This window comes from Polypterus senegalus, chromosome 1 (genome assembly GCF_016835505.1).
Source record: "Polypterus senegalus isolate Bchr_013 chromosome 1, ASM1683550v1, whole genome shotgun sequence".
Taxonomy (NCBI): Eukaryota; Metazoa; Chordata; class Cladistia; order Polypteriformes; family Polypteridae; genus Polypterus; species Polypterus senegalus.
In genome coordinates this window covers 254,388,303-254,412,418 of record NC_053154.1, presented here as the reverse complement: position 1 = coordinate 254,412,418, position 24,116 = coordinate 254,388,303, and the positions used below count along the sequence as shown (strand labels likewise).

General features: G+C 39.2%; 1 protein-coding gene across 3 annotated transcripts in view; it reads left to right on the top strand.

The window, feature by feature from the left end:
* lgi1b (leucine-rich, glioma inactivated 1b) overlaps window positions 1–24,116 on the top strand; it is a 76,069-nt gene that overhangs the window by 37,244 nt on the left and 14,709 nt on the right. For all 3 annotated transcript variants that reach the window (XM_039772179.1, XM_039772171.1, XM_039772185.1), the window contains one exon: window positions 17,989–18,060. In XM_039772179.1, the coding sequence (XP_039628113.1) occupies window positions 17,989–18,060 (72 nt within the window). The remainder of the gene's footprint in view (window positions 1–17,988; window positions 18,061–24,116) is intronic.

Genomic DNA, 24,116 nt, shown 5'->3' with positions numbered 1-24,116 from the left:
CTAGCAAAGAGAGTCAAACTTAAATGTAAGGGCAAGTTTTGTCACAGTTTACAGCTGATTGCTATCCTCTACCACTGAATTTTCGAGAAAACTTGACATCAGCCCTGAAAGAGTTAACATCTCTTTAGGTTGGGTTTGTTGGTCACTGTGTCTTTGCCTGGTATGTCTGAGTGTGAGTATGCCATGTATTGGACTGGTGCACCGCCCAGGGTTGTTTCCTGTCTTAAATCTGCTGCCCTGTACAAGTCAAGAATTTTAGGTGGGCGATTTCAATACATACTGTAGATGTTTAGAAAGTTTTATCTTCAGTGACTTGAGCTTACCAGTGTCAACATGTTTTGGCAATCATAGGACACTGCAGCCTGCAATAATAGTCAACTGTCTTACTGCCAATGTGGTCAGTGAAAAAGATGCACACTGCCCTGCTATATGTATATTATCTGAGAGGCTATTGATTAAATGTGTCTAATTTACAAAGTGATAATTCTATAACCATAATCTGAGAGGTAATCTTAAGAATACACCACTTCTGAGCTAGAAATGCATAATGTGTTTAAATTGCAGTCAAAAAGAAATAATGGCATTGTCATCTGATGGCCAGGGGCAAAGGCACTCTTAGGTGGAATCAGGAAGGCTACAGTAAAAGAGGAGATTTCTGAAGACAACTGAGAGATAAGCGGTCTTGTACCTAACACTGTAAGAACACGCAGGCTGCTGAGAATGGAAGTAAAAGACAGGATCCCTACACAAGTTTGTGAGAGAAAGCGAGCGATACAGTCTGTGTGCGAAAATGAAATGTTTCCCTAGGATGTTAAAGGGGGGAGAGCAGGCAGGGAACCCAATAACTGAAAGGAATAACCGACAGTCCAAGAAAGGCAGTGAGGCCAGCAAAGGGAATGTGAGAAGAAAACAAAAAAAAGTTTCTGGCAGCCAAGTGGCGGGACAGGGCTAATAGCTAAGACATCTTAGGCCTGGTCACCCTTTCAAGAGTTTCTGGGAGAGGGACAGGCAGGAAGCTAACACTGTACCACCCATCTGTTTTGCTGGAAGCACGACATTGCAGTTTAAAATGCAGTAGTAGGTTAAAGAGTGCCAGCCACATGGTAAGCCAGCTAAAAGTACAGGGGTACAGGACAGCCAGGAGTCAGTAGGGAGACAGGGCAGAAGTAAGGACACCCTCATCCTGGAAGTCACACCAGTAGTGGAGTTTAAAGTCATCATATGATCAGAGATGTATTGAGTCAAGGAGAAGCCAGGGTTGTGGACGAGTATGAGAATGAGAGATGGAAGGTAAGTAAGAGGGCACATTGGTACTTGGTAGCTGGGCAAGTTAGTGGACCCCCCTACCTGACAGGCAGGGACTTGAGTCCTCTGTATCCAAACCTAGAGGGACATGAGGGGTTTGCTTCAATTTAGTATTTTGTGCTCTCCCTCCTTGATTTTTAAACCATCCACGGTTCTTTGGCTTCCTTAAATTTATTCTTAATGTTGAGGACCCCCTCCTATCAAAAAATTATAACGATGAAAAAGTTACAAGCTGTTGTGATTTAAACATCATCCTTTATGGCACTTTGGATCTAAGCATTTTTCTCTCTTGAGGTTGAAAAGTTGAAATACTTCTTGATTTTGGGTGGCACAGCGGTAGTGCTGCTGCCTTGCAGTTAGGAGACCTGGGTTTGCTTCCCAGGTCCTCACTGCGTGGAGTTTACATGTTCTCCCCGTATCTGCGTGGGTTTCCTCCCATAGTCCAAAGACATGCAGGTTAGGTGCATTGGCGATCCTAAATTGTGCTTGGTGTGTGTGTGTGTCCTGTACTGGGTTGGCGTCCTGCCCGGGATTTGTTCCTGCCTTGCTCCCTGTGCTGGCTGGGATTGGCTCCAGCAGACCCCCTTGACCCTGTAGTTAGGATATAGCGGGTGGGAAAATGACTGACTGACACTTCTTGATTTTTGTTTTCTTGGAGACAGTATTCAAGGAAAAATGATTGTTTCTTATTTTTGTTTTTGTTTGTTTTACTGTTTTTATCATTGACATCACTGACTCCACTGTTTTCTGTGCTGGTTGCCACGATGTTACATGCTGCTAGCCATGTGATGCAAGTGTTGCATGGCATTTGACATAGTGGCCAGCTATTTAAAGTTAAGCTATATGATAAAGGGCATTTTTATAAATAAAGGAAAAAAATTAGTTTTGATAGTACAGACAATCTGTAAGAAATGATATGAGCTTTGGTCTAACGATCATCATTGGGTTAAGCTTTGCCCTATGAACAAGTTTGCCAAGGTCTTATCTTTAGTTCAGTCTGAGTACTCTGTCTGGTTTGCCCTTAAGTCTTTAATACTGAGATTTTCCATCACTGTTCACACCTCCTGATCAACCGTCACGTCATTAGCATCCTTTATTAGCACAACCTGTCACCATAAGGAAGAAGTAAGCAAATCCGTTATTGCATTTTTCTTTCATTTTTCCTGACCTTATTTCTTTGGGGTGAGTCAATGTGCTTCTGAAACAGTTTTTGATGGAAACAGAGGTCGTTGTGAAGAATTAATGATTTATGTAAAAACGAACATCTACAAGATTGTAGTTTGTCCATGTTTTAATTCCATTCTTCTTTACGGCTATTTGGCATGATTCTGTGTTATACTCAAGCATGCTGTTTAATGTGGTAAGGCATTAAAAATGCAAACTGATGGTATCTAACACCGACTGTGTTATCAGTGAAGATGGCGTAGGTGTTGAAAGTGGGGTGCTGTGTGTTCAAGCCTCTGAATAAACGTGTCAGTCTCAGTGATTCTTTTTTAGACCACTCTTTGCTCTTAAAGGTGACATTTACTTTTTGATAACATTTTCTACACATTGTAGATCATCTAATCACAATCTTAAATAGCTGCACAAGATTCTGTTTAAATTACGAGGGTAAATGAAAAAGTAAATTCAAATTGTAAATTTATGTGTTTGTTGGGTTCTGCAGATCAGCAAACTGTTCATTATATACAGTATACACAAACTTTACAGCACCCCAAGTCATCATACACTATTTCAAGTGCAGATCCATGGCTGATATCCAAATGTGGAGGAACAGCAGACAATGTCATCTGTTGGTCTTCTCTGATGAAGACATTCCCCATGTCAGTCTGGTCTTGTGTACGTGATGTTGATGGTTGGCCAGAAAGATTTTCACACTTGTTCTTCCCGCTTTAAACCTTTCTGTCCATTCATAAACATTTCATTGAGTTGTTCTGTTTTCACTTCCTTAATGAGCCTACATCTTCTTCTTCTTCTTTCGGCTGCTTCTGTTAGGGGTTGCCACAGTGGATCATCTTCTTTCTATATCTTTCTGTCCTCTGCATCCTGTTCTGTTACACCCATCACCTGCATGTCCTCTCTCACCACTTCCATAAACCTTGCTCTTTTCCTCTTGTCTGGCAGCTCTATCCTTAGCTTCATTTTCCCAATATACCCAACATCCTTCAGTGAATTTCTGTAGCTTTCACTCCCTCTGCCCAAACAAATCTCACTACGGCATGCTCCTCAACAATGGCGCAATCCATGTTCATTTGACCTTGGTTTCAGCTAAACTAACAGTAAAACACTCAGCTGTGCCTGTTTGAACTACCCATAAGCCATCACAAGCGTGTTGTGTTGCATCAGCTTCCATCCATTGCAATTACCACATAATTTTCAAATTACCCTTACTTTTTAATATACCCTCGTACTTTATGGCATTAATGATTATTAAGTAAAGGCAACCTAAAAACCATGAAGTGATCATGGATGTCTTCACTCTTGTGATTGTAGACTGTGGACATCATCAAAAAAATGAGCTGCCATTTCTTTAACTAGATGGACATTATAAACTTTAGTAAAAGACACCAGCTTTAGCTGCCTAACTTTACTTCAGTATCTGCTGTGGAGACTTTACTGTCTAGCAGTGATGAAGACATAGGCAGTGTCTCCAAACTTCACCAGTTTCTTCCATTCAGTTACAATTTCAAATAATGAATGGGAATCAAATATTGATAAAATACAATTCTCACTAATATGTGCAAAACAGGGTCTCGAAGTTCTACATGATACATTGTAGACATTTCTTTTCACTCAGATTCACTCCAAAATATGCTCAGATTAAGACTCTAAATTGTAGAAGCAGTAATAATAATAGTATTAATGCAGTGAAACATGCAATATGGATGATAAGCGCCAATTTCATTACTCCGTTATCTGGTCCAACTTATTCTATGTTGTATCCAGCAGAGGGTGCTTGCCCTTTGGGATTATGTCTGTAGAAACCATGAATGATTCGAACAGGTGTAAAGGGTGCTGTATAGGTCTGAGAAGGGCACAGCCCAGATGGCAGTTGGCCATATCTGCCAAGACTCATAAAAAATCGAGTATATAAAATGAGGAGAAGCCACAGATAAGCCTGAAACTGTTTCAATACCGCCGAACACTCGCCGGATGGGGCGCATATAGTTGTCAGCATTCCCTTACTTGAAGAACTGGATAACACTTAATGTTCCATTGGCTTCTCTCCAGTCTGGATATGTATTTATAGTAGAAGTGGGAGTAGAAGTTATCTTTTAAAGTATGTTAAATACATTTATCTCTTTTTGTACCATAGTTCTCTCGTCTGATTATTTCCGCCATGGTTACAAAATGGATGGGTATGGGTCGAGTCTGTTTCTGCAACAAAAAAAGAACATAATTCCAGGGAGTGAGCACCCCCTGCTGGATACAAAACATTCCAGTAACCGTGAAGAAAAACAGTATTTTTTTGTTATGTGCAGTTTTGAGGAATGGCTGCTCCTACTACTGTGCTCTTCATCGTCGCCCTTGGGTGCTTTGTGACAAGTCCTGCTTCAGCGTTCCATTAAGCCCTGTAGAGACTTTCTTGATCTTCTTACCCTTTGCTCAGAAAAACTTGTTTTAGGAATAACCTATTTTGTATAGAATATGTCATATCATAATTAATTAATTAATTAAGTATACTGAAACTCAGCCAACCCTCAGGATACCTCAATAGTTTTGAGTGATTGCTTAACATTAAATTCTGTTTTTTTTTTTTTTTGTTCTCTGGATGTGTGGGGGAGTGGATGTTGGATCTAACTTAATGGTATTATTGATCCGTGTTTTATTCATTGCACTACAATGTATAAAAGCAAACAAACTGTATAGGATGGTTGACTTTAGCCCATTGTTTCCATTTTCTCCACTTCCGCAGTTGTCTTAAGACTTAAGACTTAAGCCCAATTGTTTGGTTATTAGTTGTGAATGAATCTTTGATAAAGCAAGCATGTTCCCCACTTTCGTTATTTATGTCTAAATATGCCAGTACGTCTTAAATAATAATAATAAAGCTATAATGTAAATGTTCATGACATGTGATGTCAGGATTCAGGCAGATCTGGAGTTCAGTCTTGCTGTCAGTGCGCCAGCACAGCAGGAGCCCCGAGACGGACAGGCATCATTCAATTCCATTACTTACTTGCCTGTGTCATGGCTTGTAAGTACAAGGAGTCCTGTGGTCTCGTGATTGAAAGAGCTCAGTGCCATGGAGATGGTGAACATCAGATTCTTTGGCACCCTGTAGCTTCTTGTTTTTCACTGTGTGCTCTGTGGCCTTTACATTTTGATATTAATGTCATCTTACTAAGTACTTGGTTACTGGTTTAATCCTGAACTCAGTTTTTACCAATTCTATTCTCTTTTAGAGTATTTTGGGTTTATGACTTTACTTATTGATACCTTTACCCCTTTTTAAAACTCTATCTAATAAAGTGAAAGATGCATCAGCTGCATTTCCTTTTTGTAAAGTAACAATTACATACACTCCATCCAGTTCTTCAGCTCAAGGTCATGAGGTGCTGGTGTCTAAGATGACAGTGCCAGGCCCAAGGAAGGTACACTCAGGTAAGCGGATAGACACAGTCACGATCCCACAGCCACTCCCATCAGGCCAATTTAATGTGAGCTGCACGTCTTTGAAGTGTGGGAGAAAATCCATCTAGCCATGGGGAGAACAAACTGCACACCAAGAGTAGGGATTCAGACCCGGGATTCTGCAGCTGTGAGGCAGCAATGGTAACCACAGTGACACTGTATTACAAGATCTCATAAGGGATTCTAGACTGAAAAAATGTATTCCCACAAAAATGAAAGAAATAATTCAAGGAGGAAAATAGTTTTATGAATTTCAGATGCCAAAACAGTGTTTTTCATTATTGTATTATTGCATTAACTCAATACGTAATGTGCTTTCTGCGTGACTGTACAATGAAGCCATCACATAATTGCTAAAAAACACAAAGTGGAAAATCATTACCATAAAAGCTAGACATTAATGGAGAGTGGTGCTGTGGGAGGCACTGCCACCTTATGGATCCAGTGTCCTGGGTTCAAATCCTACACCTGGGAGTTTGCAGTTCTCTCAGTATTTTCCTTCATGCACTCTGATTTTTCTTTCGCATCCCCAAAGACAAGCGTATTTAATTAAAACTGGCAATTCCAAATATGCCCTTAAGACAGTGTGAGTCAGTTCATGAGTGGGCCCTATCCATTAACTGTTCCTTACTTTGTGTGCAGTGCTGCCAGGATAGTCCCCTGTGACCATGAAAATGATTCAGCTGGCTTGAATATGTTAGATTATGTATTTGTTAGGCTGGATGGCTCTCTCTGTGTGTGTTTTTGTGGTGGGGCCACGGCGTCCTGTTCAGTGTTGGTTCCTACCTCAAGGCAAATGTTCCCAGGATAGGCCTTGGGCTCCGTGACCCTAAATTGAATTAAGGGGGTTAGAGAGTGTTGTGTTATGTGATGTAATGTTATGTTATCTTGTACTAGAAGTTTTCATTGTGTTGATATGTGTACAGAGTATAGTGGAATTCTTACTTGCATGCCTAACTAACATGTAATACATTGCCATTCCCCAGCACCAAAACAGGCAACATACTGTACCTGTTTAGGGTGCCATAGTTGCACAGTAGCTAGAACTACTGAGCTACAACTTAGCACTCTGTCTGTCTATAGATTTTTCATTATTACTCAACATATGTAGGATTGGTTCTCACCCTGTGCTCTCTGCCTGACTGTCCCCACGACTTTATAATGGGTGAAGGAGAGTAAGAAAGCAGCTGGATGGTTTTGCATATTAAACAAGGTCGAAGTTTTTCAGTCTGTGCAACTGCTGCCTAGCAGCTCCAACACCCAGGGTTCAATTTGCAGGCTGTTGTTTTAGCAGATTTTTAATCTGTTCTTGTCTTTATCCATCCAGATCTCAAAGATATACAGTTTGTTTTTGATTAGTTAAAGATTCTAAACTGGAACATTACGGGTGTGTGCTTGATTGTTCTCTGTGATAGAATGGCGTTGAATATTGGCTTGCCTTTATAGACTTGGGTTCTCATAACCATAGACAGAATTAAGCATTTTCACAATATGGATATCTCACTATTATAGAAGAAAATCTTGAGACAAGACTTTTGCCAAGAGATTTTGTCAAGTCACACGAGACAAGACTTTTGCCAAGAGATTTTGTCAAGTCCCGCCCTCCTCTCAACTATTTACAACCACGCCCACAGTCCACTCACCTCTCATTTGTGTGAATGCTTTTGTCAGACACAGTTCCTGCACTCTCAGCTCTTATAAATTTTTACATTTTCCTCATTTTAAGTTCTCAATAAAAGAAAACTTATTATGTCGAAATCTTATTGATGAATTTCATCCCAAAGGGTTATCAACAGAAGAAATGAGTACACAGGCAATCCTAGCACAGAGAAACGATGAAGTCAAACACATTAACACAAAAACTGTCGATTGGTTACACGGCAATGACATGTAAAATTTTAACAGGCGACAAGAAAGGTAATGTAGTACATCTTCTGTGTATAACATTAGACACCAAAGGAGATCTTAATATGCCATTCGTATGAAAACGTTTACAGTTTCCCGTTAGAATAGCTTTTGCTATGACAATTAACAAATCACAGGGACAAACATTTGAAAAAGTCGGGTTATTTATTAGAGAGAAAGAAAGAATATTCACTCACAGGCAGTTATACGTTGAGTTGTCACGATGTAAGTTCAATTTTTCAATCAAAATTCGATGCGATATTGACGAAAAGTTAATTAAAAAAATTGTATTTACTGAAGTGTATTTGCGTGTTAATTTCAAAGCCAAACAGAATGAAAACGCATAATGCAACAAATGCCTGTAATGCAGCACAAAACCTAATTTTCATTCAATTGATTATGTTTTGCTATTTTTTACTATGGTTAATTACTCGCTGTAATGTAAAATAGTTAATTCTCATTGCATAGATAGATGCATAGACGCAGAGCACCCTAGTTGGAATTATAATAAAACGTACACACAAAATTGTTGCTGACCTGACCACCAAAAACACCTAGCAATGTAGAGAAGGAGAACGCAAATTCTAAGCTTCAGATTCCAGCTGTGTGAGGTCATCAGGCTCACTATAGAAACTGCACAATGCACACAATTAGCACTGCTGATGAAATAAGATGAAGGTTTGACACTGGATCCATCACTGGTGATGACACATCTACTCCCAGGTCTCACTATGGGACTAGGCAACATGTTTGGATCACTGAACAACTATGTTGTTCACTTTCATGTCTTGAGTTAAATTAATTGAAGTGCTTTGAAGATAAAAATACTGGACACATTTTCCAAGCATGCCAGATGCAGCGCTTTATAGGCTTTCATGTAGCAACATAGTGCCCTCACTTTAGTGTCTTTCATTGGCTTACTTGAGTTCTTTGTGAGGTTCATTTCAGGGTGAAGCTTGCCCATTTTTAATACATGTTTCTGCTCCTTCACTGAAAGTTTTCTGCCTGCCAGCTCTTACTGCTGTTTTAGGCTATGCCTTTCATATGCTTTTAAGAGAAAGTCTATTTCATTCCTGCTTCGTTCAGTTCCAGTTTGTAATTGTGTAGAATCCAGTGCAAGGCAGGAACCAACTACATTTACTGGTCCTCTAGCACCTGAGTCGGGATGCCATTTGTCCGGTTTATTTTTCCACTCTGCTGATGCGTCACCAATGCCATATGAGGTTCAGACATTTGATTCCTTCTTCCCTAAATAACAGGGAATCCCAGAGTGCAAACTGAAGCTCCATCAATACAAGTAATTTTAAACCACACTGTTATTTGTGGTAGCGACCTATCAGGTGGCTGGCACAAGAATGTAAAAAATGATAGCTATTTCTACTATCGATTGGTTTGTTTTCTGGTTTCCTTGGCAAGTTTGTACACAGATGATTTAAGCTATTGTATTCAGAGTATATCACTAAAACAGATAAACATTTTATTGGCATAAAGTCTCTCTGTCTTTGAATAAAGTAAGGTAGAGTATTTAACAAATAAGCAGACGGCTTAGATGACCCCAGCAGCATACCTTTAAAAATCTGCTTACATTTTTTGTGTTGATAACTATTTCAGAATATTTGTTTAAAAATGTCTATGTAGGTATCAAAAGCTGGCTTCTCTGATGAAAAGATGCCCATGTGTTAACTGTCTAAATTAAAAAGTCTGTGCTATCTGACAAACTCCAATCAATTTAAACTCTCCAGAGGAGCATTCATGATGAGCAGTGCAATCAAAGTTCAGAATTCAAAATGAGTTTACGTCTGAAAGCAAATAAAATTGTGAGCAGTTTAAAATTTAATGGGCCAGTGCTTGAACTGTAGGTTTTATGCTGTTTTAAGAATGGTCTCAGAGCGTTCCTGTATTATTAATGCCATCAGTTAAGGTTCCTTTCAATTAAGGCAGTGTGCTTCACATTACTGTTGTCATTTAATAGCAGTTATGCTGTATTACTCCTTAGAAAATGAAAAGAAATAATTTTAAGAAAAGGTGTTTCTGGATGCTTTTATACCAGGATATGGTACTTGCGAAAATTCTCTGATGACTCTGCATTCATGGGGTGTATTGATAAGAGGGATGAGACAGAGTACAGGAGTCAGGTGGAGAACTTTGTTTCTTGGTGCAACTTAACATCAGCAGAAACAGGGAACTGGTTATTGATTTTCACTGCACCAAAGAGCCTGCATGTCTGGTCACTTATTCAGGTAATGGATGTAAAGCTGATGTACTCCTACAGGTACTTGGGGGGTCCACATCAGTGACAGGTTGGACTGGTCTCATTACACAGAACAGCTGCTTTATGCAAGAAAAGGCAGAGCAGACTCTATTTTTCCTTAGGAGACTGTGTTCCTTTAATGTAGCTAATGACATCCTTCACATCTTCTATAACTCCGTAATGGCCAGTGTGATTTTTCAATGCTGTGGTGTGCTGGGCTGGTAATATCACTTCAAGAGAGCCCCACCAAATCATCAAGCTAATTGAAAGGGCAGACTCAGTTATGGGGTGCATTCTGGACCCCCTAGAAGTATGACCCAAGGAGAGAATAAAAACTAAACTGAGTGCCATTATGAACAAATCTGCACATCCTCTCTGTGACATACTAACACTGAAGACTTTCAGCCAAAGAATTATTCAGCAGAAGTGTGTCAAGAAATGCCACTGGAGCTCCTTTATACCAATGACAATATGCCTGCATACTGCCTCATATGTTTATTCATTTAATAAGCTGCTGTAAAGGAACTCATTTTCCATTGGGGACAAATAAAGTTCTATCTATCATTTTTAATTGTGCGATTGTTTCCATATTTCCTAATTTTGAATTCCATGCTTAGGCACTTCCTTCCTACTACCATAGATGTTTGTTTACCCTACACTAACAGTATAATTCTTTTCTAATAAATCAAGCAGCAGCCATTCATTTTCTGAACCTTTTTACAAGAAACTCAGTTTTATCCTCGCAGCTAAGCGTGATCAGTATAGCCAAAGACACATGACAGTATAATGAGAATTTATTACACTTTCAGTAGATACTGCTGTAATGTATTTGTACTGTATGTACATTTCAGACCAAAATATTGTAACAAAGAGACAAGAAGAGATAATAAATTATGGACGTGGCCCGGACACAGACAGGCGGACGTGTTGTTTCCCACCACCACACGTATATTTACAACAATATTTACAGTAATTCAGTGCACACAAACCCCCAAACACAGTCCTGGCCACACAATGCCTTCCTCTTCGGGCCGCCTCCACTCTCTCTCCTGCTTTGTCCTGCTTCCACCCGACTCCAGTCTCGAATGAAGGGAGACGGCCCCTTTTATATCATCCCGGATGAGCTCCAGGTGTGTCCCGGCATTCCTCCCCTGTGTGGCAGAAATGCCGGCTGTTCTCCCGGAAGCTCTCCGGGTGTCCCTTCTCTTCTTCCCCAGCACTTCCTGGTGTGGTGGAAGTGCTGAGGTCCAGGGTCCCCAAGGCATTGGGGCGCCTCTGGCGATGACCACGGGTCCCTGTAGGGTTGGGTTTCCAAGCCCTCTACCTGTGGCCCCCAAAGCAACCAGGAAGGCAGCCCCCACGTGATCCAGGGTGGGCATTGAGCCTCTTCTGGTCCCTCAAGGTGTCCCGGCCTGGTCGTTGCCCCTGGCATCCCTGACAAAATGTTTGGGCACCACGAAAGCTAATTCAGTATATTCAAATAAAATGCGAGGTATAGCACTTTGAAAAGAAAAAAGAAACGTCCTGACAACGCAAGTCTCCAGCAAGACTGACTAAGATGGCGTTGCTTCCTGTGATAAATGTTCTTGGCAGTAAGAATTGGGTTCAGGAGGAAGGAAACCAGAAGAAAGTCAGAGGTGTAATGGTTGCCAATATTCTGGTCTGAAAAGAGAGGAATACAAAAGGCATTAGTCGACAACGCCCTCTGGCTTTCTGAAGGAAGATTACAATTATCTGAGCCCATAAACTGTCCCCTATGCGCACACGTGTGACAACCTTTTTTTAACAAATAACAAATCTACTCCTGATTAATTGTGCACACAGCCACACCTCTTATCCTTCAAAACACTTGTTAACGGTCTGCTACTCAGATTGATTTGATAGTAGATATTCACTATTCTGATAAAATTGCAGCTTCTTTCTCTCTGACTTACTCAGCCACCACCACCAAGCAAACACAGCACAAGACATGGCCTGTTTGCATCGACTCATTCATCAGGTTGAGCCATACATCACTCTGTGTTAAATTTTTAAAGGAATAAACTCACTTATTAGATTGTGCCTTAGTTTTCCTAAGAGGATGTTTAGCTTTGCGGATACGTGTGTGGCAATTAACCTGAGATAAACTGATCATACTACATTTTTTATTGGTGCGTAACTGTTGTCCATCTGCATATTGTCATTAAGTTTGCAATACTATTTAACGATCAGTGTTAGAAGTAAAAAAACTAAATAAATAAAAAAAGAGGAAATAGAAAAAGAAAAAATACTGTAAATTAACCGATTGAGCCAAGCCACAATCAAACAGAAGAAAGCGTGATTTTTTTCTTTAGCCGGTGGAGATGCTGTTTTTCAGAATGTGATAAGAAGAGAACCGGATGGTGCTTTTGAGTGAGAAAAAGTAATTGGTGCCTTGTTTTTTGTTGGTAGACATTAATTCAAAACCACTGTATATTGAGACAATAAAAATTTTAGGCTTTGATGCTAAAGGAGAGTTGAGATTTTTAGCAGTCTTTGGTTTCAAATGAATCATCTTAAAGTCATCTTTGTAACATTACTGAATACTACTAATGGCGATGTCTTTTAATACGGAGTACTCCTCAAATTTCTTTCACACCAACAAAATAATTTTAGCCCCATGTAAAAAAAAATACAAATATTGTATAAGAAAGTAGTTAACCAACGGCAGTAGAACTGCGGCCCATTAACAAGATGAGTAACAGCTGGTATGCTTTATATTTTTCCTCATGTAATATCAGTTTTTAAGACACTATATGTGTTTGACTAGTTGCAAATGCCACGTTTGATCCAATAATTCCCAGAGTTGTGTTTTTTGGTATAATTACTGGGCAGTTAATAAAGGCATATCTCTAACCTACATAAAAAAAGAAATATGAATTAATTAAGAGAATAGCAGCAGCCGTTTCATTCTGGATCTTTTAGCACATCACCTGTGAGTTAGTAATACATTAAGCCACAATCAAAACAACCTCTCATGCGGCACAATACAGCTATATTTGAAAATCATCTTCAGAATCATCTTTATTCCTAGTGTATAATAATGTGTGAAAAAGCAATACATTTGTAAAAGTTTCACAGTTTTTTATTCTGCATACCCTGGCTTATTGTGACTTATTTTAGTCCTTATTTCCATGGAAACACCAATATCTATTTTTGTTACCAGTTTTAACACGTGGAACTTTAAAACAATCTCTTTATTTATTTTTCAGTCTCCACCATTATTTTTCCTTGTTTTATCTATTGTATAATTTCATCATTTGCACTGGAAGAACCTTTTTTTCATTTCAGTTAGTCTGTCATTATCACTTTTCAATTTATCGTGCTTTACATCCTAAAGAGTCCTATATCAATCCATAATCTCACGTAGTCATATTCTCTTTTTAAACTTTTTCTTGCCTGCATTTGAACAAACATCGATTAAATAATGGTTTAATTAAGCATATTTTGAAAAGAAAATTCATTACTGAAAATAAATAAACTATCACATGCATAAATGTCTGTCAACCTCTGTGTTACCCAAACATCTCTCATGTGATCTGTCTCTTAGAAATCATGGCTGTCAGTTTTTTTCTGTTACTTAAAAACACTGATTGCCACAAGTTTTGCATCTGTCCATCCCTGTTCTAAACATACTGTGAAATAGTCAGCCTTGACACACAAAAAAAAAAAGGTTTGGGGCAGCCACTCATATACTCGAGCCTGGATACAAAAGCGCAGAATAAGATACATAGTTGTATACAGGTTTGAGTCCAAAACAGAACTGATCAACTGAAGGTAGTTGGTGGGGTTTTAAGGCTGATAAGGGGAAGTGATGTCATCAGCACAGGATCCAGGAGTAATGTCATCAGCACAGGATCCAGAAGTGATGTCATCGGCACAGGATGCAGGAGTGATGTCATCAACACAGGATCCAGGAGTAATGTCATCAGCACAGGATCCAGGAGTGATGTCATCGGCACAGGATCCAGGAGTGACATCATCGGAATTGATGTGATCAGCATGGGAACCGGAAGTGCCATCAGACCCAGGCAGGATTTCCCATGTTTGGTCTACAGAGATAATAGAGAGAGGATTATTGCACTCTGCCACCCCCTGGCCTGGCGTGGAATTGCCCTCTTTTGAACCCTTTAGCTGCCTCCCATACGCACATGCGTGACCATATTTAATACAAGTTTAAGTTTGTGGGGGCATCAGGCACAGAACAGGAAGACCCTGAATGAGTAGCAAGTTTATCACATCCATGATTATATATACATCCACACCCAGAATCACCTTTTAACCAGGCATGTTTATCTGTGGGTTGCGAGAAGAAGCATCTAAGTTAAAAACGAAGGGAGGCCATATATATAGTGTATGTGTGGCGTAAAAGGCCATGACAGAGCAGTTGTGTGCGCATTATATATATATAATATATACATACACTACCGGTCAAAAGTTTTAGAGCACCTTAAAATGTAATCAGTTGAAATGCAATAAATGACCTGAAATGGTGAAAAGGTAAGAAGTAAACTGCCAGAGGTTTAAATTTAAAGTTTAGGTTAGCAAAAACAGAAAAAAAGACATTTCAGTATATTACAAATGGGTCTTATTCAGGGGAATTGGCTGTCACCTACAATTAAAGTAAATTAAGCATTGTAAGATGAAACAAACAATTTGCACAGGGGTCTCAACTTCTGTTGATTACTTCAAAACCCTCTGACTGTCTTAACGCAGACTTGGAACAGACTGTGTTACTACACCTTCTAAGCTACTATTTGGACAATATTACATTGCAGAAAGTTGTGAATGCCAGTGGTAATGGAAAGAAAATGGCAATTAACAAATGAAATGAGACAGAGCATAATTACCCTTAGAAGTGTAGGCCTTTCATTTAGAGAAATTGCAAAAAAAATCTATCTATCTATCTATCTATCTATCTATCTATCTATCTATCTATCTGGCACATCCAAAGTCACAGCCCAATCAGAAGACATATTTCTGAGGCTCGCCATTTTGCATGATAGGCACTTCACAGCACAAACACAGCACAGCTTAATAGTGGTTGATAAAAGCAGGTCTCAGTTTCTACTGTGAAGAGGAGACTGTGCTGCAGGTATCACAAGGCGAATGGCAGTAAGAAAGCCATTTCTTTAACTCTTTCAGGGCTGATGTGAACTTTTCTCGAAATTCAGGGGTAGAGGATAGTAATCAGCTGTAAACTGCGACAAAACCTGCCCTTACATTTAAGTTTGACTCTCTTTGCTAGAAGGAAAGTTAAGTAGCTCTGTTGATTTGACCTCAATTCCCTGCATGAGTAGCAAAGAGCAAACTCTAAAATGGTATTGACATCTGGCGAGAGACTAAATATGCCATGGACGTTTTACATATTATCGCTGAATCGGACTCTGACTTGGAATTTGATGCGATTGATCAAAAGATAGACATCGAATGTCATCGAAAGTGAGGTACCCAGTTGATCGTGGTGTTGAACACGTTTGTGTAGCTAATACACCTACAACAGCGTTCGCCTGGAAGGACCACCACTTATGATGACAAGAGGTACAAACCATATTGTGTCACACTGTGACTGCCACTGCCGCCCACCTGCTGTGCGAAGGCAGCCAGCCCACCGTGCACTCCTGCTGGCCATCAAGGTGCCCCCGCGCAGCCACTGCCTCCAGAGATGTTGAACATACAGCAACAGCAACCACAGCACATTGCAACAGATGTTTTATGTTGATATATGTGTGAAACCATTAGTTTGTGTGCTGTTCAGAAAACTGAGTTTTTGGAAAAAAAATTCAGCCCTCAAAGAGTTAAGGATAAAACAGGGCTTTGAAATACGAGCTGTGGAATACTGCAGACTGGAAGAAGGTCTTATGGACTGATGAATCAAAATTTTAAATCTTTGGTTCATCATGCAGGGTAGTTACATGCCGTCAAGTTGATGAAAGGATGGTTCTTCAGTGTGCGACACCAACTATCAAACATGGAGGAGGAAGTGTGATGGTCTGGGGTTCTTTTGCAGGAGTTACAGTTGGTGACTTGCACAGCGTGACTGGCATTCTGAATCAAAAGTTTTACCACAGTTTGGTTGTTATATCAGCAAAAGGTGGCTACTTTGATGAATCAAAAATTCAAATAAAACTTTGTACACTTAATGATTCCTTGATTTTTTTTCCATTGTTTATTTGTTCTATGCCTTGATTTCATGAAACATTAAGATATTTAACTGCATGCACTTCCATAAAAACTGAGGTGTTCTAAAACTTTTGACCAGTAATTTATAGAAAAAGGTCGAGAATCAAGTTGAGAATTATTTGCACTAAAAAGTGAATGCTTTCTGTGCTTGAGTATGAAAGCAAGAACTCTAATAGATGTAGTTAGTAATATTTTTGTGTGAATTTGTGGGAGGACGTAAACATTGGGTGTTTTTGTTTGCTTGTTTTTTTTTTATTTGAATGGGGAGTGCCAAACAGAATGGACACCCATCTTAATCAGGAGAGAGAAAGGTTCTTTACCTGGACATGATGCCCCAGGTGAATGGGTGAGCATACCGACCAAGAGAAAGGAAGGTTCCTTACCCAGATGGGATGCTCAAGGTGGATAGACAGACGCCCCAGCCACATGTGTTTTCGGTACCTTTTCTGGCCCAGATATAACAGAAGGACAGGGAATGGCTGTTTCTGGGGGCTGTTTATTCCCCCTAGTATGCTAAATGGCAGCTTCCCTCGGGCAGAGCTCCCATTCATACTGCTACAGGGCACTTTGGGACATGTAGTCTCAAATAACAACTCTGTTAGGGTGTATGGGTGCCACCAGAGGGAGCTATAAGAAAGTTGCACACCTTGAAGGACGTTCCTCCTAACCCGGAAGTGCAGCCAGGCTGTAGTCATTTGACACCAGAAGTACTCCTGGGTCCTGAGATAAAAGGAGCCACCCGGCTACAACCAGGAGGAGGTAGACAAAGCTTGCCTGGAGGAGATATGGAGGATTTATTGTGGAGGGAAGTCTGTATATGGAGGATCAAAACCTGTATAAGGTATTGGATTTAATAAGCCTCTTTTATTGAAGCCTTTGACTGTATGACTGCACTTGTGTTCTGAGTTTGAGGAGCTGCAGTGCCCTCTAGTGTCCACAGTGGTAATGTGGCAGCCTTTAGGCTTTATGTCACATTACATGACTTTTCCAGGCATTTTTCAGTTGTAGCCTTCATATACATAACTTTAGTGAGGCTGTTGACAGCATGCTTCTGCTGCAGAAAGTTGCATAATATGACATGACCTGCGACTCCAACTGGTCCATGACTCGTGCTGACAAAATCAAACAATTTTGATTTTGTCTTTAGTTAAAGGGGCGTGCTTGTGTGTATGAGAGCTGACAACCAATGAATGCTCATCTGGAAGTGCAATGTTTGTAGTGCAGTGATAAGGTATAAGGAACACAGTTGTGTGTAGACCAAAAAAATAGAAGAGCAGTGTGTCTGTTTTACATACCACAACAGAATGGAAAGGGGAAAATAAAACGGGCTGATACTGTAACTAAGCTCACTGTAAATGTTAACCCTTATTTCAGCAATGGTTCTGTCAGGTAGCGTGTTATCAGCACCCAGTCGCTAAATTTGACATGACTAGCAGTTTTCAGTCATACAAACTGACATATCAATCGACAAAATCAGGAAATACATGCAGCAAGGCTGCCATACCCAACAACTAGAAGTCGCATGATGTGCCATCAGCTTTAGCCGTGACTTTGAACAGTCACCTGCTCTGTGCTGTGTCTTATGATATATTTGTTATTTACTTTTACATCTTTTGTACAGTATGTAACATTAGACTATAGGGACGTTTTATTATCAAGCCCTTCAAATGTGTGTTTATTTGTTTTTGTAGGAGTCTGGCAAATAACAACCTGCAGACACTTCCCAAAGACGTTTTCAAAGGACTTGAAGCACTGACAAAGGTGTAAGTGTAAAACATTTAATAATGTTTGAGTTTGTTGCATTTAGTGTTCTCTTTGTTTATGGGACATCAGCTTTTTTAAGTATTAAAAAGGTAATAAAACTTCAGTGATTTTTAAAAAATATTTTATCTTGCCAGAATACTACTCTAATAATGCTGTTACTGTACTTTTAATACTATGGCTCAAATATTTTTGAACTCTAAAATGATTAATATGGTCTTGAAGCATTTATGTAAATGAATTTAAAATACCTTGTTGCTTAACTGGTGATATATTACTGTATTAGTTTTTAAATAAAATTGTAAATTAGATTTTTTTAGTAAGATGAAAATATTTTTTCACTGTTGTCAGTCCTTGAAAGTGTAAATAAGGAATGCAATTGTTATTTCGACTAAATTTTGAAAACGGTGTTTTATTTTAGGACTCTGGGCAGCTGATGTATATTATATCAGCATCAGGTACAGGACAGAAACTCACTCTGGATAAGACACTAGTGTTTTACAGGACAAACTTATACCCTAATAGATACTGTGCCAAACTAGACTCGCCAGTCCACTCCACATCCAAACTTTGGTCCCTGGGACTCTGCAACACCCACACTGTGCAATATGAAATATTCCCGTGGACAATATAAATAGCTCCACTTTTCCATAAAAACTGCATTTGAAACATTCAAGTCAAAACTTCCAATGCATCATTTTAACATCATTTTTTAAACTAGTGGCAAAGAAATATGGAAGTAAGTGCAACTAATAGGTCTCAGAGGACCCTGGCATTTCTCAAATTTGATTTAAACAGTTTATTAGGAGCTTTTTGTCTTATATCCAACTTCAAGTATATGTTCTCAGTTAACAGTTACTGCTGCATAGGCAATTACTTCTGGTATGAAGTATTATGCCATTAAAATATGTCCACGATGTATTACATTATTACATATTTTAACAGCAAATGTTAATTAAAAGCTTACCCTAAGTAAGCAAATAACACAAAAATATATTTATTTCATTAATAAAGTAAGGAAAGCCATATAGACTAATAATAATAATAATTCTTCATGCATGAGAACCTGAGAGATGAATCCGTGATCTCCTTACCTCGAGGCAGCAGCACTAGAGTAGGCAGCATCCTATTAAAAAAAAAAAGTTCTCACTCCTTTGGGCTAAATAGATGGTACGACCCCCCTAAAGCAGCAATAACTGCAGCCCAACATTTTCCTTAGCTACTGAAAATCACTGTTGATGCTGTGGAGGAATTTTGGCCAACTCCTAGTAAAACTGTCATAGCTAACTCATTTTTTGTGTTATCGTGTGATGATTTCTTTCAGGTTGTGCTAAAACATCTCAATGGGGTTTAGGTCTCAGCTTTGACAAGGTGATTCCAAAACTATCATTTTTCTTTCTTCAGTCAATTGGAAATAGGCTTGCTTGGGAGTTTCAAGTCCAGTCAAGTGGTTTTATTGTCATACCATTCATACACCATATTGCAGCATACAGTGGCATGAAATAACATTCACCAGGACCATGATGCAAAATATATATAAACACAGGATGGAAGAAAGGTAACAAACCTTACTATATTAGAAATAGATAATTAAACAAATAGATAGTATAATTTGAAGTATCCATCCATTTTCTAACCCGCTGAATCCGAATACAGGGTCACGGGGGTCTGCTGGAGCCAATCCCAGCCAACACAGGGCACAAGGCAGGAACCAATCCTGGGCAGGGTGCCAACCCACCACAGGACACACAAACACACCCACACACCAAGCCCAATCTAGAATCGCCAATCCACCTAACCTGCATGTCTTTGGATTGTGGGAGGAAACCAGAGCGCCCGGAGGAAACCCACGCAGATACGGGGAGAACATGCAAACTCCACGCAGGGAGGACCTGGGAAGCGAACCCGGGTCCCCTAACTGCGAGGCAGCAGCGCTACCACTGTGCCACCGTGCCGCCCTAATTTGAAGTAATAAAGTAAATAAATAATAACAACCAATAAAGAAAAACAACAGTAGTAACAAGTGTAACAAATGTACTGCATATAATAAACTACTAGGAGCAGATCTTAGAGCAGAGGGACAGCACAGAGTTCAGAGTCTAGACAGCCAAGGGTGTTGCAGAACCTGGCAGAGCTGGCTCAGATGTTCCAGTATCTTCTGCCAGATTTGAGTGGTCCTTCACAATGCTATAGGTCCTGCATATGAATTGTTTTATAAAGATGTCTTTAATGGAGAGCAGAGAGACCCCGATGATCTTTTCAGCTGTGTGCATTATTCATTGTAGGACCATACGGTCAGAGACATGGTAGTTCCTAAACCAGACAATGATGCAGCTGCTCAGCACACTCTCAGATCTGCCCCTATAGAATGTGGTGAGAATGGGGAGAGGCAGGCTTGCCTTTTTCAGCCACTGACGCAAGTGGAGATCCTGCCAAGTCTTCTTGACTATGGAGGTGGTATTAATTTAGTAAGTAAGGTCAACCACAGAGCCCTTGATGTGCAGAGGAGGTGTGAACAGCATAAATCTGCCTGAAGTCAACAATTGTCTCTTTCATTTTGTCCACAGACAGATTGTTGCACTTGCACCAGTCTGTCAATCTTTGAATCTCCATTCTGTAAACTGACTCATCCCTATTGCCCTATTGACTGAACAGAAGTGGGTTGAGTACACAGCCCTGGATGGGGTAACAGTGTTCATTGTGATGGTACTGGAGATGGTGTTTCCAAAGCAGACTGTCTGAGGTCTTTCTGCCAGGATGTCCAGGTTCCACTTGCATAGGGAAGTGTTGTAGCCTAGCAGACTCACCTTCCTCATGAGCCTCTGAAGGATGGCGGTGTTGAAAGCTGAACGGATGTCAATGAAAGATGTTTTGCTGAACAAGTCTGAAGATGTTGAGCTTCATCTCCAATATCCATGGTCTATTGCTCTCCTGTAAAAAAGCCATAATTCTTGATTTCTTTAGATGTGGAAAGTCTTCAAATTCTTCTAAGTCCTGATGTAGCAAAGCATCCCTAGACTGTGACACACCACTATCAAGCTCCACTTTTAACTCATCTGTTCATACAACATTTTGAAAAACTTCAGGAAAGTAGTGACATTCACGGTAGTGAGCAGTGGGATCCACTGTGCTGTTATGCCATGGATCTCACTTTTGCCAAGCAACTTTCTGATGGTGGAGTCATGAATACTGACTGTAACCTATTCCACTTGTCACCATTTACAGTTTTTTTTTTTTTGCGGTTGAAATGATATCTGTCTAGATCTTCTGTGATAACAACTTCACTATGATAATAAAATTTAGATTTATATTGATTAGGGGGGTCACGTAAATGAGGCCTAATGATAACCAATTTAAACAGCTGATTTTATTTAGGCCTTTAATTGAGCTGAGGTTGGTGGGGTGATGGGGAGTTTAATCATTTTTCACACCTTAAGAATGTATATTTGACTTCCTTGTGCCCCAAAAATTTGAAAGACCCCCACACTTTTTTTTCCAATTTATGAGTACAAATGAGGAAAAGACAAGTCAGGTTCACTCTGGAAATCTGTCATAACTCAGAAAATCAGTAAGGGGCAAATACTTCTTCCTAGCAAGGGTACAATAGACATTTACTCTTTACAGGAGTTGTGCTGTGGAATAAAATCGATTTATATACTAGTTGTTTTTTTGTGTCAAACATTTTTACAGTACTCCCATTATGTTTAGTGGAGCAGAACATACTATGATTTTCAGTTAAAGACAAAATGCAATTCAAAATTACCCGAAAATAAAAAGAATGTGGTTTTCTAAAGAACTTGTATGACTCAGTTCTGCTCAAGGCAAAATGAGTACTTTTTCAGTCAACTGGCATATTTCCATCTGAACTTGCTTCTGTTAACAGCACCCATTTGTAACTTATCCAATTGCTAGAGTTAAATCTTAACAATCCTACAGAGTTTTCAGAAGCCTCAAAATATCTGCCCAGATGTTCATTTTATTCTGGTATCTGTTAACATGGGTGTGTGTTTTACATCTTTCTGCAAACCTAATAAAGTGTTCGTTATTTGTCAGCTGAAATGTACAAAGAAAAAAGACAAAAAAAAAAAACAGTGAAGACAACTTGGGGTCTATATAGCACATAGTTGGTACCATACAGATAACAAGAGTTTCTATTAAATTATTAAAATTCTTGTTGCTCTAGAAGTATTTTCCTTACTTTTCAATGTCTATGCAACAGTAACAGTAAAGATCTCTCCATTATAAAAAAAAATCTTGGAAGGTTGGAAGGAGATGAGATGTGATTTTGTCAGAGAGACACTTTCATGTCCCGCAAGACTTGACTTTGTGCCAAGAGACTTAACCAGGCCCGGGGCCAGAAATAAAAGACAAAGAGTAGATGACAAAGTAGAACGTCGTAAAGAGGTTCAAAAACTTTGGTGTGATACACATGTAGAGCAGGTTAGAGATAATGGAAGTACAAAAATTTGAAAGTCTCAAAAAAAGGATAGTAAAGATTGCATTAGCGCAAACAAACGGAAATTATTACTCGGTGAAATAATGGAACAGCGAAAAGAGATTGAATATATTGTTCGGATTTAAACTTTAAGTTGGAGAGTTGTAGATCTTCTAATTCATGTTGCCATCAGGGAAAAAAGTAGTGATTTTTTTCCCAATGAAGAGGCGTAACTGTGAGAATTAAAAGATTTGTTGCTTGGTGAAAGTGAAATCCCACGAGAGAAATCTCACCATCAATCATGCTTAATGCTAACAGAAGGAATAACCTTCATTCTGCAAAAAAAATGCAATATACTGACATGTTGCTAGAGAAAGCTGTTCTGTTTTTGCCATTTTTTAATCCAGAACTAAACTTCAGTAATTTGCAACTCAGGTTAACATAATGACAGGTTTCAGAAGTGCTAATGCAACTGTAAAGGTTTCTCTAATAACCAATTAACATTTACACGTGACTAATTAAGGGTGAGTTAAGGGAGTTTATCCTAAGGACCGTGAAGGAATGACTTCTGAAAATGGGACTTTGCAGTAATATGTGAAAAATAAATTATAAAATCTGCTTTTCAAGCAGTAATCGCCACTAGTGATGTCTTAGTGTATTTTTAAATCTAATATTTGAAATGATTATTATCATCATTCATGATAAAGCTGACAGTATTTAGCATAGTATTATTACTATAGATTACACAGGTAGATAAACCCCTTAGATTTTATGATTATGTAATTCTGACAATGACTTTGTGCTTCAAGGATAGTGACATCAGCTCAGCAGCTCTTGTGCATGTACACAGGAGGGAGAACAGAGGGAGTTCCCGAAAAGAAAGACGTCTTTATTGCTGTTTGCTAAAATATTTCCCTTTGCCCTTAAGGGACTTTCATACAAAAGCACATTTTACTCACTTTATATCTTCCTATCCAAAAGTTCTTTTTTTTTGTATCTTCATTTTTCTGAGCCCCTCTAATAAGACTTTCACTCAACTGTCCTCCAAACTTTAAACTATTTTAAACTATTTTTACAAATATTTCATTGTACTAATCAGACACACATTGTAACAAAACGGAGTGTTACATACTGTACTACTTTAAAATGTATTTTGCAGGTCATTCTTAAAAAGGGTGCCACTACTATAGTCATGACACATATTAATATATATCTTTTAAAATATTGGATTTTCACATTATCTCAGACATTTATGAATAGGCTGATAACAAGAGACTTACCAGAAATCAGGTTAACAAGACCAATTGACAACAAAGAAGAAAACACCATTTAACATCGTCCCCATACAAGCTTCATTTGCACTACCACCATAGTGAATGAACTTAATCCATATTTTAATGTCACACAGTGCCTACCCTGGTGGCATGAGACGCAAGGCAGACATGCCCTCTTTAAGCAGACTGGAGTATACAGGGACCACCTGCAAGGGGGGCTGACCCCACTGATAGCAAACAGACAGTACCTAATAAAGTGCGTGTTGGATTCTTTGACATTTTTATTTATCTGGGGCTGCAGAGAGAAGACAGCCACAGTGCAAAATATCAAAATTGAATTTTAAAGCTG